At 39.2% G+C, this 15,754-nt stretch overlaps 1 protein-coding gene across 1 annotated transcript; it reads left to right on the top strand.

The window, feature by feature from the left end:
- Positions 1 to 2,291: 2,291 nt before the first annotated feature.
- LOC105935711 (UPF0602 protein C4orf47 homolog) lies at positions 2,292 to 12,527 on the top strand. Its single transcript, XM_012876261.3, has 8 exons — positions 2,292 to 2,339; positions 2,442 to 2,550; positions 4,668 to 4,887; positions 5,021 to 5,158; positions 5,438 to 5,513; positions 7,815 to 8,000; positions 8,103 to 8,266; positions 11,941 to 12,527. Exons 2-8 carry the CDS (start codon positions 2,451 to 2,453, stop codon positions 11,993 to 11,995), a joined length of 939 nt encoding a protein of 312 aa, XP_012731715.1. The 5' UTR covers positions 2,292 to 2,339; positions 2,442 to 2,450; the 3' UTR covers positions 11,996 to 12,527.
- The last annotated feature ends 3,227 nt before the right edge of the window (positions 12,528 to 15,754 follow it).

Here is a 15,754-nt window from a genome sequence, read left to right on the forward strand (position 1 = left end):
TCCTGCATCTTCTCCTTCTCACAGCACCCTACTTTCATTTGATGAACTCTGTTCTCTCTGCTTCTTGCTGTAATTTCACATTAAAGCCTGTCTTGAGTATTTTCTTTTAGGAAAGCCTAAGCTGAAAAGTCCAATGAGACCACTGTATGGTTGTACTCAGCCTGTGTATGAGGGAACTTGATTTTAGTAAGCGGGTGTGTAGCATCTTCATTTCAAAGGCTGCCCTGCCACCCTGTGGTCATAAAGTAAAAAAACAACACACTGTTAGATGCAACAAACGACAATGAAACAATTCTACTTCTGACATATCAGATATGTTTGATTTCATTTTTAGACATCGTAGACAAATTTGAGCATTAAAATATCTAACACAATTACAATAAAACACGGGGTGGGCGATTAGCAGTCTAATTTCTTCCAGCTCATCATGTCCCAGGAAGAATTAAAATTCTGGCCAAACGTCTGCCAGCCTAAGCATGGTTTTGTGGCTTTGGCATTTTTTTATTGCATTTATATGCTTCTGTGCAGTAGGACGATGCAGCTGTTTCCTTAAAGCAAGAAGGCCTCGGGTTTGAACCTGCTTGTTGTTCCCTATGCTTGCTCCGGTTCTCTACAGGTATTCAGGCTTCCTAAGTAATCATACTGGGTTGCCCTGAAGAGTGATTGTGTGTGTCCATGGTTGTTTTTTGCCCTTTAGGCCTGCCCAGGGGGGATCCCACCTCTAGCCCCTTTCCTGCTGGAGATGGGGCCCAACCCCCAGGTGACCCTGCATAGATTACTACACTTGTTTAATCTAAAATAGTAGATCTGTGACATACTGAAGGACTGTTTATGTAGTTTATTAAGCTGATTATGTCATGCTAAAATACAGTGACAATGGGTTTCAGTTGTATGATAACACAGAATAAGCTAATAACTGCTTTTGAATTAATGTGTCTGACTGCTCTGTGCGATCATTTATGAAATAACTGCAGCTTTAATGTTTGCAAAATCCGTCTATGTTCCCTGAGATCCTTCATGAGTTCACTAATCTTTTCCATCATTGATTCAAATCATTCAAAGTTTGTTTTTTTGTTTTTCAAGGATGTTGTTGGTAGCCTAACCTGAAACTTGCTCTTGTTCCTTGAAAACAGCTCTGCCAAAGCTGTCCTCACTGAAAGATTTGGAGATCAACTTTTACCATACAACCATCCCACTTTGGAATGTGGAAATTTCCACTAGCAGGGATCATTATGCATACATTTCCCTGCATTAAAACATCCCACTGATTTATTTTCAGGGAAAATGGCAATTTCTAGGTTTCTGTGTTCTTTACACAGACAGTTATCGAGAAAGAGGCTTGGCTAGGTGGAACTGAATCCCTGAGCTGATCACCACTCCTGTTGAAACTTGATGCTGGTACAAAAGTTCACTTACCAGTCAGCTCTCCAGCAACATGCCATCTCCTGAATGGAAGTTTTCTAATGGCATAAAACTGAAGGCCAAGTGAAATTATTCTCCAATTCCTTTCTGGATCTCATTGTCCATCATAGCAGCACCTACAGTGCAGCTGACAGCAGCCCTGTTGCTGGGGTGTATTTCTCTTATATGTGGAAGACTGAAGCATCATTTTTGTTTGGGACTGAGATTTGATGGCTGGGAGATTCTCAGAGTATATTGACATTTAGCAGGAATAATGTGGTTTCAGTGTATTGAAATTTTAATACTTTTTTTAAACAAAAATATGTATCATAGTGTAATTCCTTTTATTTTAACCAGCTTGCCAACCATCTCCAAACTTTCTGACTGCAATTATCTTATTAAGCTTGATTGTCCTTTCCAAATAAAAAACACAGGAGCCCTCTTTCAGCCAGCTGACCATTGGTAAGTAGCTACAGGTAGACCTTTTACAGGTAGAATCTCAATTAAAGAATGTTGGTCTTTATCTTTTTAAAACTTTAGAGGAGGTGTGAAACCTTTTTAAAACCTTGGTATAGCTTGATACTGATAAACATGCAATGCTGTCTTCAACATTCAGCAGGACTCACACAATAGTCAAACATCCCTCCTTTAATTCCTACAACAGGAAGTTTCAAGCAACTCTGTTTTATTAGGTTGCACAGGTTATTCCTAAATGGATTAAAAAAACAATAAATCATAATTCTTTACCAAAACATCTGTTATTTAGTTTAAGTTATTTATTTCTCCATTCAATCAGATTTTATGCTTTTATTTTGAAAGGAACCATTATTTGGGATTACCTAGTCTGCTCTCCATGACAACCAGCCTGTGTACACAGATACAGTATACGGAACCTGGTTTAGTACCCCAGTAAAGGGATTGAGTTACTACATCCGCAGGTAAATTTAGATCTGTATCTTTGAGACCGTACATTCTACTTTTTCCAATCTATGTTTTACACGCAATAATTGTGTAAGTAAAGTGTTTGCTGGTGTTTACAGAGAACAAGGATGCCGTCGGCTCATGGAAAGAGTGATATGGAGCGTTTGGGTGTTTTTATGGAGATGAGCTACATCTCTGTGGGAGACAAGTACACTCCAACCAACAGCCGTAAGGATGACAGACTTTATTGACCTGTTTTATTAGGTAGATAGCACCTTTAAATCATCTCACAGCTTAGATCGTGGAAGTAACAGACAACTGCAGTATTGGGCTAGAGAAAGGAGTTTATATCAACATCCATTATTGATTTATTACAACTTTTAAAAATAAAGTAATACTGGATGAAATATCACTTTGCATTGAAGAAGAAAATTATTAAACACATGGCATGAACTATGTTATTACATGTTAAACGTTCTGAGTTTATTTTAAACCCCAGCAAAGGCAGTTAAGCTCAAGGTTATTCATACCCCTGGCATATTTGGAGTTAAGATAGTTTTCATTTTACAACTTTGTTTTGATAATAAGAAATAAGAAAAGCATCTCACAAAAGCAGTTGTATAATATAAAAGAAAACCATTTTTAAAACTGTGATAATTGATCTATTTTATCTACAAATGAATTCAAAATTTTATGTTGAAAATGGCATATCATTCTCAATCTTCTTTATTCAGCATTACAGTAATGAAACCCATCTTATAACTGTTCAGCAGCTTTATGCGTGTTTCTTTTGGTATTTTGACATTTTGTCCTTGGCAATTAGCTCCAAGTCTTTAAAGTTGGATGGTCTCCTTGCAATTATCCTAATCAAAAATCAAGAGTCTTTATTGTCATTATGTAAATATAATGAATTTTTTATGAGACACCAGTTCAGAATTCACACATAACGCACAGACAAAATCAAGACATAATGTTCAAGTTGAATGTACCAACACCTCCAGAGAGGCTAAAAGTCTGCAAATAGTCCTTAGCATCAGATGTGATTTAAATGTTACGCACTCCCTGAGATGCTTATACTGTGAAAATAGACATTAGCATGTGAGAAAAAGTGTAAATAATTCTGAATCGCATCAAGAATCTAGGGATATTTGAAAACACCAAGATAGAGGATTAAGCTAGAAGTTTGCAGATATCCTGGCTGAATTAAGCCTTGGGTCAGTTTCACAGGAGCAGTAGCACTACAGTAGCAAGTTACCATGGTGGTTTATTCTGTGCAACTAAGCCTGCTCTAGACCGGGCTAACAGCCAGTCTTAGTGAGACAGCATCCCCTGTTGAAGATGTTCAGACCTTCTGTTGTGTTGAGAGTCAAAACGTGCAAACAAGCTGTTGAAAGTGTCAGGGAGAGCCAGGTCGTTGCTGGGCTGCTGATCACTGTGCCTATAATCTGGGATGGTCCTGATGCCTCTCCACATGTTAAGTGGATTGTTGCTGTTGAAGTGGTCCTCAATGTGCTGCTTATACCCATGTGAAACCATGGATGGACTATCTGGTTATGAAAGATTTTCATTGTCTTTATGGGTAAGACACCATCAGTGCAAAAGTAAATATAGGACAGCAGCACCGTGTATTCCTCCAGATCAGCACCTTCTTTAAACACCCCGCAGTCTGTGTGTTCAAAACAGTCCTGTAAGGCCAGCAGTACTCTTCAGTCCAAACCTGAATGGTTCTTATTTTCATGAACGGGACAGGTGGACCCAGTTTCCAGCCAGACTAGCAGAGGTTGGAGTTAAAGGCGATTTATTAACAGAAGATAAAACAGGCAGAAACCAAAAATGGCCATAAAGCCAAAAACTGGAAGTCAGTGTCAAAAACTCAGAAATAGTTAAAAACCCAACTAATGGCAAACTGAAAATAAACTACACATAAGTCAGATTGGCTTAGTAACAAAAAGGGTAGGATAAATCAGATTATCAGGGAAACAGACAGAATCAGAACTGTCCCTCTGTGGGACTATTCAGGGGAATATTTATTTTATTAAAACTCAGACACTAGCACCTAAAATAATGTAACACAATAATTTAATTCAGAATAAACATAATTAACATTGTTAATCTGCTAAAAGTTCAGGTTAAGCTTTTACAAAGAATTTAAAAGTTTTCTCTGGCAGACAATTCATTGATTAAAGGAGAAACAACAAGATTACAGGAGATCTAAGCCACTTCATTAGAATCCCTGTGGTGAGATATGTGTGAATTTGTTGGAATTTGGTGGGTTAGCAACATTTTCAAATAAAATGTCGTGTGATTTAAAGTCCATGCCTGTGATGTTTCTATTTTCAATCCAGGTTCATTCAATGAGTCAGCATATCAAGGCTGCCAGATGCAAGCGGGTGTCACTAAACAACTGTGTGCTCTGCAAAGTGGCTTTTTCGACAAGTCCTTTAAAAGGATTTTTGAGAAAGAAGCCCTGAGTGAACCCCTGAGACTGGCTCGGAGAAACAGGATGCAGCAGGCCAAGAGGAACGTGGGCAAAGCCTTCCTGCCCTGTAGTGGGACCAAGAAGCCGTGAGAATACCAATACTTTTGGAAAAAAAATATTATAGGAAGAGACAAAAAGCAATGCATCCTAGTGCAAATGCTGTGAAAAGCAGATGAAATCTTAACTGATATTTGCCTCATGATTTCTTTCTGCCTGCAGCTGTGGTTCTGGTAGTTACTACGGCACCTTGTCTGGACCTATTAAAGCCACAAGTCCACTGTCAATCCCCAAGAAAGCTCACCGCTCACCTGGACGCAATATTGTCACTTCACCACCCAAGAAAGGCAGTGGTTACAGGTTCATGGCAAGCAAAAGTAGTTCCTAAGAACTGAGACCGCCTCTTACCCCCTCTGTGGGTCAATGACGTAGAAGCAGAATCATTGTTACAGAGCTTAACTGTGAAGATTAATTGCAATAAAGTCCCTGTAATTTAGGACGGTTTCTAGTAAGAAACGCAAAACGATATACGAATCACAATATGAATAAGTGATGAAATGTTTACAAGTGTTTAGAGCAACAGTTCTCCAGGGTTTTTGAAGGTCTTCCAAAGTTTGTGTGTTTGTTTTCGTTTCCCAGCTATCCCAATATCACACTGTCTAAAACTGACCTGTATGTTTCCGACCCATACGACAGAGCCAAAGAACTCCTTAAGGTAAATATTGAGCTTATTATTTGTTAGATTGAGATTGACATTTGGCTAAATGAGCTAACATGTCAAACATGTTGCATTCCCCTTTGTAAAACTGTGTAAAACTGTGAAAATGTAAATTAGAAGCAAATGTTAAGCACTTTAATAGCAATATTAGTAATTGTCTGTTCAGAATACATCTAGTATCAGTATCTTTGAGTATGTGTCATGTCTTAGTGTCATGCTCACCACATCTGGCCTCTGGGACCTCTGCCCATTCCTCAGGGCTAAACTGCTCCAGCTCCTTCATGTCTGATGGTTTTCACTTGGGAACAGTGATCTTCAAGTCTAACCAAAGATTCTCAATTGAATTGAGTTCTGGACTTTGACTTGGCCCATACAACACAATTGAAAGTTTCTCTTTAAACCACTCCAGTGTTGCTTTAGCAAATAAAATCCAAGCTGAACTATAAACAAAATAAAAATAAACCAAGTTATTTTGTACCATTTTGCAATTCTGGTAAAATGGTTTCACGGTTCCACTCTGTGTGCTCCACGTACTGATCAGAGAGCACCACTGATTGATGGGTGGGGCAGGTGCCCTATAGTTGGGCAGGTTGCTGCATGTCAGCTGTTTGTGTGGCCGTGTTTTTAGGGATCTGCTTATCTGAAATCCCAATAGCCATTTTTCAACCAAGAAGTTATAACTGTAATTTGATTATTTTAGTAAGCTATGTAACTTGTTACAATCTCAGGTTTTGAACAGGCACAATACTGGTGTAGCCTCAGTGTGCACGTGTGATGTTGCTCACAGAGGTCCAATGAATGCTCAGACACATGAAATATTAGGGGGAACATTGTTTATCAGTGTAGCTCTATAACATCATTTGTCACTTTGAGTTTCATCAAGCCTCTCTGTGCTCAGACATTTTCCTGTCAGCTGCAGCATTTGAAGCATCAAAGTTGTTACGCTGCATCATTGTAAATCATCCAGCTGCTGCTATTTTCTCCTCTGTTCTGCTCCTGCTCTTCTAGACTGTTAACGTTCATAATCTTTGTCGCCGCATTTCACAGCAGCAGGTTGGTCATCTCAGCCTCCGCCCTGACCAGACATTTCTTGTCCTCTATTGCTCGGGATGCCTCTTTGTGCATAAGTATGCCGAAGGCTGAGTTTAAAGTTGTTCTCTGAGCACATGCGTTATGTTTGTGGTCCGAGCAGACTCAACAAGACTGTCTTAAGCCATTAGCACCAGTCTTAAAGGGCTGAGCCTACAGAAAATCACACTTTTATTTATTATAACCCCAAATTCTATAAGTGTAGGTGCAGCACTAATCTGTGTGCATAATGGTTTCTTAAATGGCTGTAGAAAAAAAACAGTATTTGGAAACCAATTTTCCAGTCTCAGCAGAATTTATTGTCAATGATACCAGGTTGAGGAGGAGAGGTGGGCGTAATGTTTTTTTTTTCGGTACTGCGCTGTGTGCTAGGGATAAACATACTTGGGAAAATGCATAAGTACAGACTGTAGGAGGAAGAATGAGGGCTCCGTTACTGAAAGCCCCAATGTTACAAGTCCCTAAAAATGCCTCTTAAAAGTATGCACCCACGTTACCGTGTGACTAAATTGAGTAAGTGCACCTGAATTCAAGTGCAAGGCGACACAACAGCCCTACAACGCCTGCCCCTTTCGCGCTGCCCTCTTCTGTTTCTTGGTGCCCCCTTACAGAAATGTCCCATTTGACACACATCGTGAAAATATACGACACCACCTTTACATGCTGACGGTTTCTCAACAAATATCATGTTTCCAGCATCTCCTTGCATTTGGTTTAACACAGCTGCGGCTCTTAGGCACATGACTTTCTCCGTACGCCGCCAGTTTACTGAAAGCTAGAACATGAGGCTTGCTGAAGCATTTAATTTTATTGTTTCATTTTATTGTATTTTATAACTTTAGGTGACACCCCCAGAAAAAAGAAAATATGTACTTTTTTGGTTTGTTTGTTGTAGGAGAGCCATTTGATTGGGTGGGTCCTGGAAAAAAAGTGGCTGGGTCATGGCCCGCCCAAGCCCATAGCGACGCTCATGTGTTCAACATTTAGCATTCACAATCAGCCTTATTGCTATAGCTAGGAGATGTTGGGATACACACGGGAAGCTGCTCAAATCCAAATAAAACACAATGAGGTTTGTGATTAGAACATCACAAAATGTGAAAACGTTTGCAAGGCACAGCATGTAGGACATGAATTAGTACAATCTGCATCAATGTTTTGCTCTGTTTTCTTTGAATTTAACATATTTTGAAATCTGTTTTTATGCAGAGGGAGGGAGCAATCCATCGCTCCAAACTAAAAGATGGACCCTTCAGAATCAGTCTTCACCCACAGGATTATTTCCAAGGCAATCCTTATCGCAGCCACAAGACACTCCCACCTGCACAAAAGCCCCTCCAACTCCAAAAGAATGTTCCCATGGTTCCTTTCAAGCCCTCCTCCCCCAGCAAACGGGTGACTTGGCTCAATGATGAGTAAAGAGAAACTTTAGAAATCATATATAATGCTTTATACATTTATTGGTATGTCTGTTCTTATGTCTGTTTCCTGCCTTAGATTGGAGGAATGAAAGCTGGTACATTTAATGCATATCCTTCACATTCTGCTGATCCATATGTCATTCGCCGCTCCAAACCGGCCAATCAAGAGCCAGTGTTTCGTCCTGCTCCTGGTCCCAAGAGCACACCTGTGAAAAGCATCATCTCTGTCAATGTCAACAGGTTTGCTACAGGTCTCTCTCTATTCAGTTTACATGGAGGACATTCAGTTAACGCAGAAGCATCTTATTTTACTTGTACTTGGAGGCTTGAAAGCTTGAAATATTTAGACTGCCTCAAGGAAAACTCTTACATTAAGTGTTCAAATACAGAGCGAATACATTTTCCAATGTCGCACAAATAATAGAAACCAATCAAAAGGTCGGAATTCAAATGAATAAATTTGTGCTCACAGTTTATTTGTAATTTCTGAACTGCATGCGGTGTCCCAGAGTGAAGAACACATAACTAAAATTCTTATGAGTTTGGGACAAAGATAAGTAGGTTACAAACACATTTTTAATAGTTTATGTCTGAATTCTCCAGAGGAGAAAACCTTGCTGGCACAGCAAGGTATGGAGGAATTTTATTACTATCTATTACTACTATCTTTATTACTATCCACTGAAACATGATTTCTTAGTTTGCTTGCTTGTTTGTTTTGTTGAAAAAATGGCAAAAAGCTTCACTGTCAACATTGTTTTGGGAATATAACAGAATAGTGTGAATATACCCAAACCAGTCAGTGCAGAGCCAGCACTCCTCGGCTTCAGTCTGTCACTATGGGTACCTGAGCAAGACCTTTGACCAAAGATTGCTCCCCATGTACCGCTCAGCATGGCTGCACGCTGCTCCCTAAGGGATTGATAAAACACAGAGACATTTATTTATTTAAAGTGTTCAGTTTTAGCTTAGATACAATAAGCATGCTGCGAGTATACTTGCAGTAAACAATCCCTCATGCCATCCTCAAAAACAACAGTAAAGAGGAAGAGGCTAGATGACACAGTGCTGGAAAAAGCAGCAGAGTGCTCCTAATTGCCCCAACTAATGGCCATGTTATCCCGTAAATTAGTTTACAAATGATGTTATTCAGTTGTATTACAATAAATGACCAACGATAATAATCATTCTTAGCCTAATTCTGTTAGATTTGTAGTCATATAGGACAGACTTTTTCAAATTCTGTAAATAGCACTGCTGCTTTGGAGGACTCAACTATGCTGTTTGTTTAATAGCATGCAACGATAAAAATAATTATTAATTAAAGTAATAACGATTTCTCTGAAACAGGCATGTCCAAAGTGCAGCCTGGGGACCATTTATCGTCCCTGTACTGATTTTGTGCAGCCCCCCCAACAGCATTTTAAAACATTTTGGCATTTGTCATGCTTCATGAATTGGTGCTATATAAATAAAATTGAATTGAATATGAAGCATTTCAAAACTTTTATTAACCACACTTTTTTTACATTCTCGTTGTAAATAGGACAATGTCTATCCAAGGACTTTTACTTAATTGCAAACTATGGTGAATTAAAATCTATTTGGTGTTTTCAAAGAGTTATTGACCCAAATCCTGTTCTCATATTTCTAGATGAAAAAGAGTTCATTTTTTTCAATCAAGCCCAAAATAATTTGCAAACTGGATGATCATCTTTTAATAAGGCAAATGATCTCTGTATCTACAATGATTTACACATCCCTTCTTACAGATTTTTTTTCTCAAATTATCAAAAATGATCATATTTTTTGTATAGCAAGTTAAAGAAATACAACATAATTTTGGTTATTTTTTCAATACATTTTTTGGCCCTTGAGAGCTTTTGACTTTTTTCCAAACTTTTTGGCACGTGGGCCGAAAAGGTTGGGCACCCTTGCTATAAACAGAACGGGACCTCAAAAAATGTATTTCCCTTCCCCCTCTTGGCAACCTCAGGTAAATGTTTGGGTCCCTGTGTTTCAAAGTGAAAAGTTGCACCAACTATTTAACAATTTTCATCTTAGTCTTTGGTCAAAATACATGAAACATTGAAACAGGTGGCTAGCGGTAAACTAAAGGCCTTTAATATAGGCAAATTGTTGCTCTGATCCATATTCTCTTCCTGTTATCAGTCTAATGTGGGAAACTGAGCCTCTAATTGTGTTCAAAAATGTTCTGCAAAACCTAATTTGACAGTAAATTTGTTTTTTTTTTTTATTTTTTTTTTTTATAGAATCTTGTTTGTAATGTACAATGAAAAGGCATAAAAAAGCTTGAACCTGCAAAGAGGGAAGATAAAATCATATGTTAGAAGCAGCCTTACCATCTACCATGCCTGCATGTCACTCTGTGGCTGGAACTCATTCCTGTGGGATTCAAGACGAACCATGCTAAACAAGGCTAAAACTTCCAGCTTTGATTGCTAAGGCATGGTCCTTTAATATTTTTAGTTACATTTAAAGCTCGGCTGTGTTTTAGCAATAACTCTATTAAACTCTGTTTAAGTTATTTATTTTGTCTCTCCATATTTAAAATAATTCTAGTCCAAAAACATGGAGGATCCTACTTGGAATCCCTGGGAACGAAAGCACTGGAGGAGTGGTCCTACAGATGGGACGCATGTGCAGATTAGATTTTCGATGCCATGCGGCCACCATTGGTGACCTTGGCTGCGGCTTTTTCCTGCCCTTAAACAGCCTTATTTTACACCCAAGATGCACACCCAGATGACAGAGTATTATTGGTCTCCGTGGTGATGGGACACAGGTGGAGGTGGAGCAAATAGCAAATAGGGACAAGTTGCAAGTACGGCACATTGGCACTCCTAAATCTCATCTCATTCAAGCCCCAGCTCCTATCTTTAATGGCAGGATATGATGATTTTCAGTTCTTCCTTTTCACATTGAAATCATTCAGTTGTGGTCTATACAACGTTGAACTACAATGTTTTGGTCAGAATTCCTCATTAGTTTACCCCCAGGTTCCCTCTATTTACTCCTGTCCTGAGGTGCGTCTGAGAGCAACTCTTTTGGTGCTGTCTCTTTAAATGCAAATTAGACACTTCATACCCCGTCCAGAGCCATAGCATTTCACTTCACCCGGTTTGGGCATTTTGAGAAATAAAAATGGTTGGTGATACGTCGTTGTTTGCGGAGAGTTAGGTGAAGACGGCAACTTTTGGTGGATTTACTTGACAGAGTCCGCTTTTGGGAAGTGGATAAGACACGTCTAATAAGGATTTACAGACGCAGGAAACAACGACAGACTCTGAGCTTCATCACACTGCTAAGCAGAATCATAACTGGAAATCGTGTGTCACGGTAGGGAAGCAAGTATTTTTATGAACGTATGAAATGTCAGCTGACTGTAAGGAGATGACGCGGTCTGCTCATGCGCTCTTTGTTATTAGAGAACCGGGCTACTGAAAAACCGGTTGTGTCTGGCTCGGTTCAGTTTAGTTTGCGTTCCATTTACACTCAATAGTTATCTCGGTTACCGAGCTCGGACTGGTCTCGGCACATAAAGAAATCTATGCAGCACCTGCACAAACACAAGTGCAACATCAATATTTGTTAGGACCTCATGCAGGTCACTCTTTGTTTGTTCTGTGTTTGACTTTTAGCTTTGGCTCTCTTTGGCTCTCATCTAAAGATGATTTTAGCTTTACTTACATTAAATAGTCTTTGGGATTAAATACAAAATGACAAGGTCCTGATCAACAGTAGCTATTCATGAAGGAAACATGGAGGCAAAGTGGTTTACTAACTTCGATCATTATCGCTGCAGTATAAAGGACAAACTAAATGACTGTTTGATGCTAACAGCTGTTTTCTGCAATCTCATCTTGTTTTCTTGTTTTTTCTTTTTGTTCCAGAAGAATCAATCCTGTAAACTTCACTTCCACCATCCCAGCTGTGATGAACTCCTGAATGCACACTGTAACCGGTTGAATTTGTGCCCTTTCCTTTAAAATGTCATCCTTCTAAAATTTAAAAAGGCAGTTGAAAAAATCCTGAGTGTCTTCATTTTTCAAACATCAACATAATTCTTCCTGATATCTGTTTTCTTCTGATGGTGTAATTGTATTAATCTGTCACTAAAATAATGAGCTAAAAAAAAAGATAAAGGATTCTTCAATTAGTGTACAGTATGAGCGCATTGCAGCCATTCACAATTCTTCCCCAGCTCTGCCATGTGTGCAAAATATTTTTTTTTCTATTATCTTGATGAAAAATGCACGGTTTCCATGGAAAATGTGAGGCCTTGAAGGCAGCATGTTACTCTAATATCTCTAAAGGACTTTTCTGCATCAATTCTACCATCACAGCTATAAACATTTGCTTTGCCACAAATGCTGATACATTCCAATAAAATCACAGAACCTGATGCTGACAACAGGTTGGATACTACTTTTTATTAGGATGTCTTTCTTTCAAAGACAACAATAAACAATTGTGCTGTGTATCACCTGGTTACCTGCATTTGTTTCCCAATCTTTGATAAAGGAAGATAATGTCTGAAAATAATTCAATTTATTTATATAGCACCACTCCACAACACATCATCTCAAGGCACTTTACAAAGTGAGATTCAATCAAATCAAATCATATCATACAGATTAGTCAAAAAGTTTCCTCTCTAAGGAAACCCAGAAGATTGCATCAAGTCTTCACAAGCAGCATTCACTCCTCCTGAAAGAGTGTAGAGCCACAGTGGACAGTCATCTGCGTTGTCCATGGCTTTGCAGCAATCCCTCATACTGAGCAAGCATGAAGCGACAGTGGAGAGGAAAACTCCCCTTTAACAGGAATGAAAACATCCAGCAGAACTAGGCTCAGTCTGAACGGTCATCTGCCTCCACTGACTGTGGGGTTAGAGAAGACAGAGCAGAGACCAAAAACACAGAAGCACTCATTGATCCTAAAGTTTCACATGTGACACGGTTTTATGAAATAATGAAGACCACAATGTTTAGATTTAACAAATTGATCCTATTCATAACACATACACATATACACACACAAATATATCTATCTATCTATCTATCTATCTATCTATCTATCTATCTATCTATCTATCTATCTATCTATCTATCTATCTATCTATCTGTCTATCTATATGTATATGTATATATATGTGTATATATATATATATATATATATATATATATATATTATATATATGTATATAGTATATATGTATATATATGTTATATGTAGTATATATATATATATATATGTAATATACTATATATATATATATATATAATATATATATGTAATATTTATATATATATGTATATGTATTGCCCTCACGGAGTAGATGCAATTTTGGAGAGACTAAGTCACAAAAACTTGGACGTGTAGACCTGTATCTCTCTATCTAATATTAGAAAAATCACATTCTAATATTATCAATATCTTTTAATCTTACTTGTGAAAAGTTATCCCTCGAGTCCCTGATATTATAGTCCGTTGATTTAGACAAAATACGCAGCACAGTGCTGAGGTATAATTAGTGTGTTCAGCTTGAATCAGCGGGTTACGGGTAGCAGGTCGACCGCCCCAAGATGGCGGCCGTAATTTCCTGCGCCGCGACAGTCAATGCGGGGTCTACTCTTATGTCTATGTTTTGCAACAGCCTAGTTTACCACACACACACACATACAGCTGAGTGGTGCCTCTTTAAGCAGACGATCTTTGACAACCATCCCTTTCCCACAATCCCCAGCGGCGAGCAGTTTATAAGTATCCACGCGGCATCCGGTCTTTCTCTTTGCAGGCTGGTGACATGAGGTGCAGTCTGGAATGGCCGTCTCTGCGGAGAAGGGTAACGCACATCTTGGTGGTTTTATTTATTTTTTATATGTATATATTTTGTACAAGACTGGGTTGTAGTTAAATAATGTTTTCAGGTTTAAAATAAACAAAAAATGTGTTCACTTTGTGCTTCTTGGAGCACATTTTCAGGCGAGTGTATTTGAGTGTTTCCTGATCATCCAACAAAAGTTAATTTCCCCCGTTGTTCAAACCCAGTCTACATGGTCCAGTTCTTCTCGGTGACATGCGGAGTCTTGTTGCCCTAGATTTTAGACATGGCTGTTTGATTTGAATTTTTCCCTCTTTGTTGTTCCTCTGGAAACACGAAGCTGAGGTTGGCCTCTAATGCTGGGTGCAGCTAAAGGCACAATCCACCTCATTTTCACTACTTTGAGCTTCTTTAATCTGCTTGATTTTAAAAACTAAATCAAACGATTCTGGATTAGTCTCCACAACAGCATTTCAAAGGCAGTTAGTGATTTATGAAACTTTTGATTTGTTCAAAGGTTGATTTCAGTGCTTTTTGAATGATCTACTAGTCAAAGTTTAAATCAGTTCATAAGTGATGTCAGAATTTAACACTAAATTGGTTATAAATCCAATTGAAAAGCGTTTTGTAAAATTACTAAAGAGGAATTCTAAGATGTTAAGTACTGCAATTTGAAAATAGTATTTTCAATCCGTATTTCTAAATGGAGATTTAAAAACCGTTATAAGATTATAAATCTAATGAGAAATTCCTTTTTTCCAATTCCCTTTTCACTTTGCATCTTCAAATCCTTTTTGCTGTGTGTGTTTTTTTTGTTTTTTTTTTTACCTGTGCCATTATCTTTTCTGTAACCTGTCTGGTCCCTGAGCACGCTGAAAACCAAGTTAGACCAATCAGGCTGTCTAATAAAAAATGTATAAATTTCTTTCTGAGCTGGGCTGAGAACAGAGGCATAAAACCCATTGGTTTATTGGCTGCCCCTGCCAAAAATAACCAAACTGACAAGTTAAGCAAGCGTCCAACTAGATTTAGTTTTGTCTGCTATGCACCTGGTAGCTGCAGGAGAGGACTCTGTTTCCTTCAACTTGTTGGATTAAAACTTCAGATGTGTTTCTAAGCATTAAGTCCAACTACAGCGAAAATTCAAACCACCCAATGTCTTCCCTCCTACATGAGGTCATTAGGAGCCATCTGAGCAGGCGTCTAGAAGGACTTTGTAAACCTCCATGATCTGATCTCGTCATCCTTCTTTTTTATCAGAGAAGGCTGTCTGAATGACCATGAGCTGCTCTACACTGCTCATCTGGTCAGAGGCGCCGTGCCCTTCTGAAACCACCATGATGGAGGAGCTGCAAGACGAGCGTCCCCGTGCGTGGCCTCCAGGACTTAAAGGTACGTGTTCCGGAGAGTCTGGGCCTCTGCTCGTCCCAGCTCTAAGTCAGCTGACCAGGCCCTGAGTGCCTGGTTCAGTGTTACAGGCTGGCAGAGAAAGCCTCTGCACTGTGTCTCAGCAGCGCCCCCTCTGTTTTAGAGGCTGTCGCTGCTGGGCTGCTGCAGAGCACGGCCCAAAGAGAGTGGCTCGTCCTGGTTCTACAGCGGGACGGGCCTAGTAGAGGGCTGCACAGTAAGCATCAGCGTTGCTGTAGAGCAGGTCGACTGCTCCAGAGGAGACGGCTGGGCTGGCTCTATGCTGCTTGTTACATCACGGTCTGTGCCTTCTAGGTCTCCGTTTGAGCCTATACAACGGACAAATATCAGGAGCTCTCTGTACTAAATGCTGCTCACTAAAACACAAACCAGTGGTTTAGACTCCACCTCCACCAAAGGCCACGTTCACACTGCAGCCTGAAGTGACCCAATTCTGAATATTATCTACTTTT

This window comes from Fundulus heteroclitus, unplaced genomic scaffold, assembly GCF_011125445.2.
Source record: "Fundulus heteroclitus isolate FHET01 unplaced genomic scaffold, MU-UCD_Fhet_4.1 scaffold_28, whole genome shotgun sequence".
Classification (NCBI taxonomy): Eukaryota; Metazoa; Chordata; class Actinopteri; order Cyprinodontiformes; family Fundulidae; genus Fundulus; species Fundulus heteroclitus.

Bases quoted from the DNA above. Each gene is read 5' to 3' on its own strand.
- LOC105935711 (XM_012876261.3), top strand. From the start codon at position 2,451: ATGCCGTCGGCTCATGGAAAGAGTGATATGGAGCGTTTGGGTGTTTTT. The intron at 2,551-4,667 runs GTAAGGATGACA...TTTTCAATCCAG, and splicing joins GTACACTCCAACCAACAGCC to GTTCATTCAATGAGTCAGCA. The intron at 8,001-8,102 runs GTGACTTGGCTC...TTCCTGCCTTAG, and splicing joins CCTCCTCCCCCAGCAAACGG to ATTGGAGGAATGAAAGCTGG.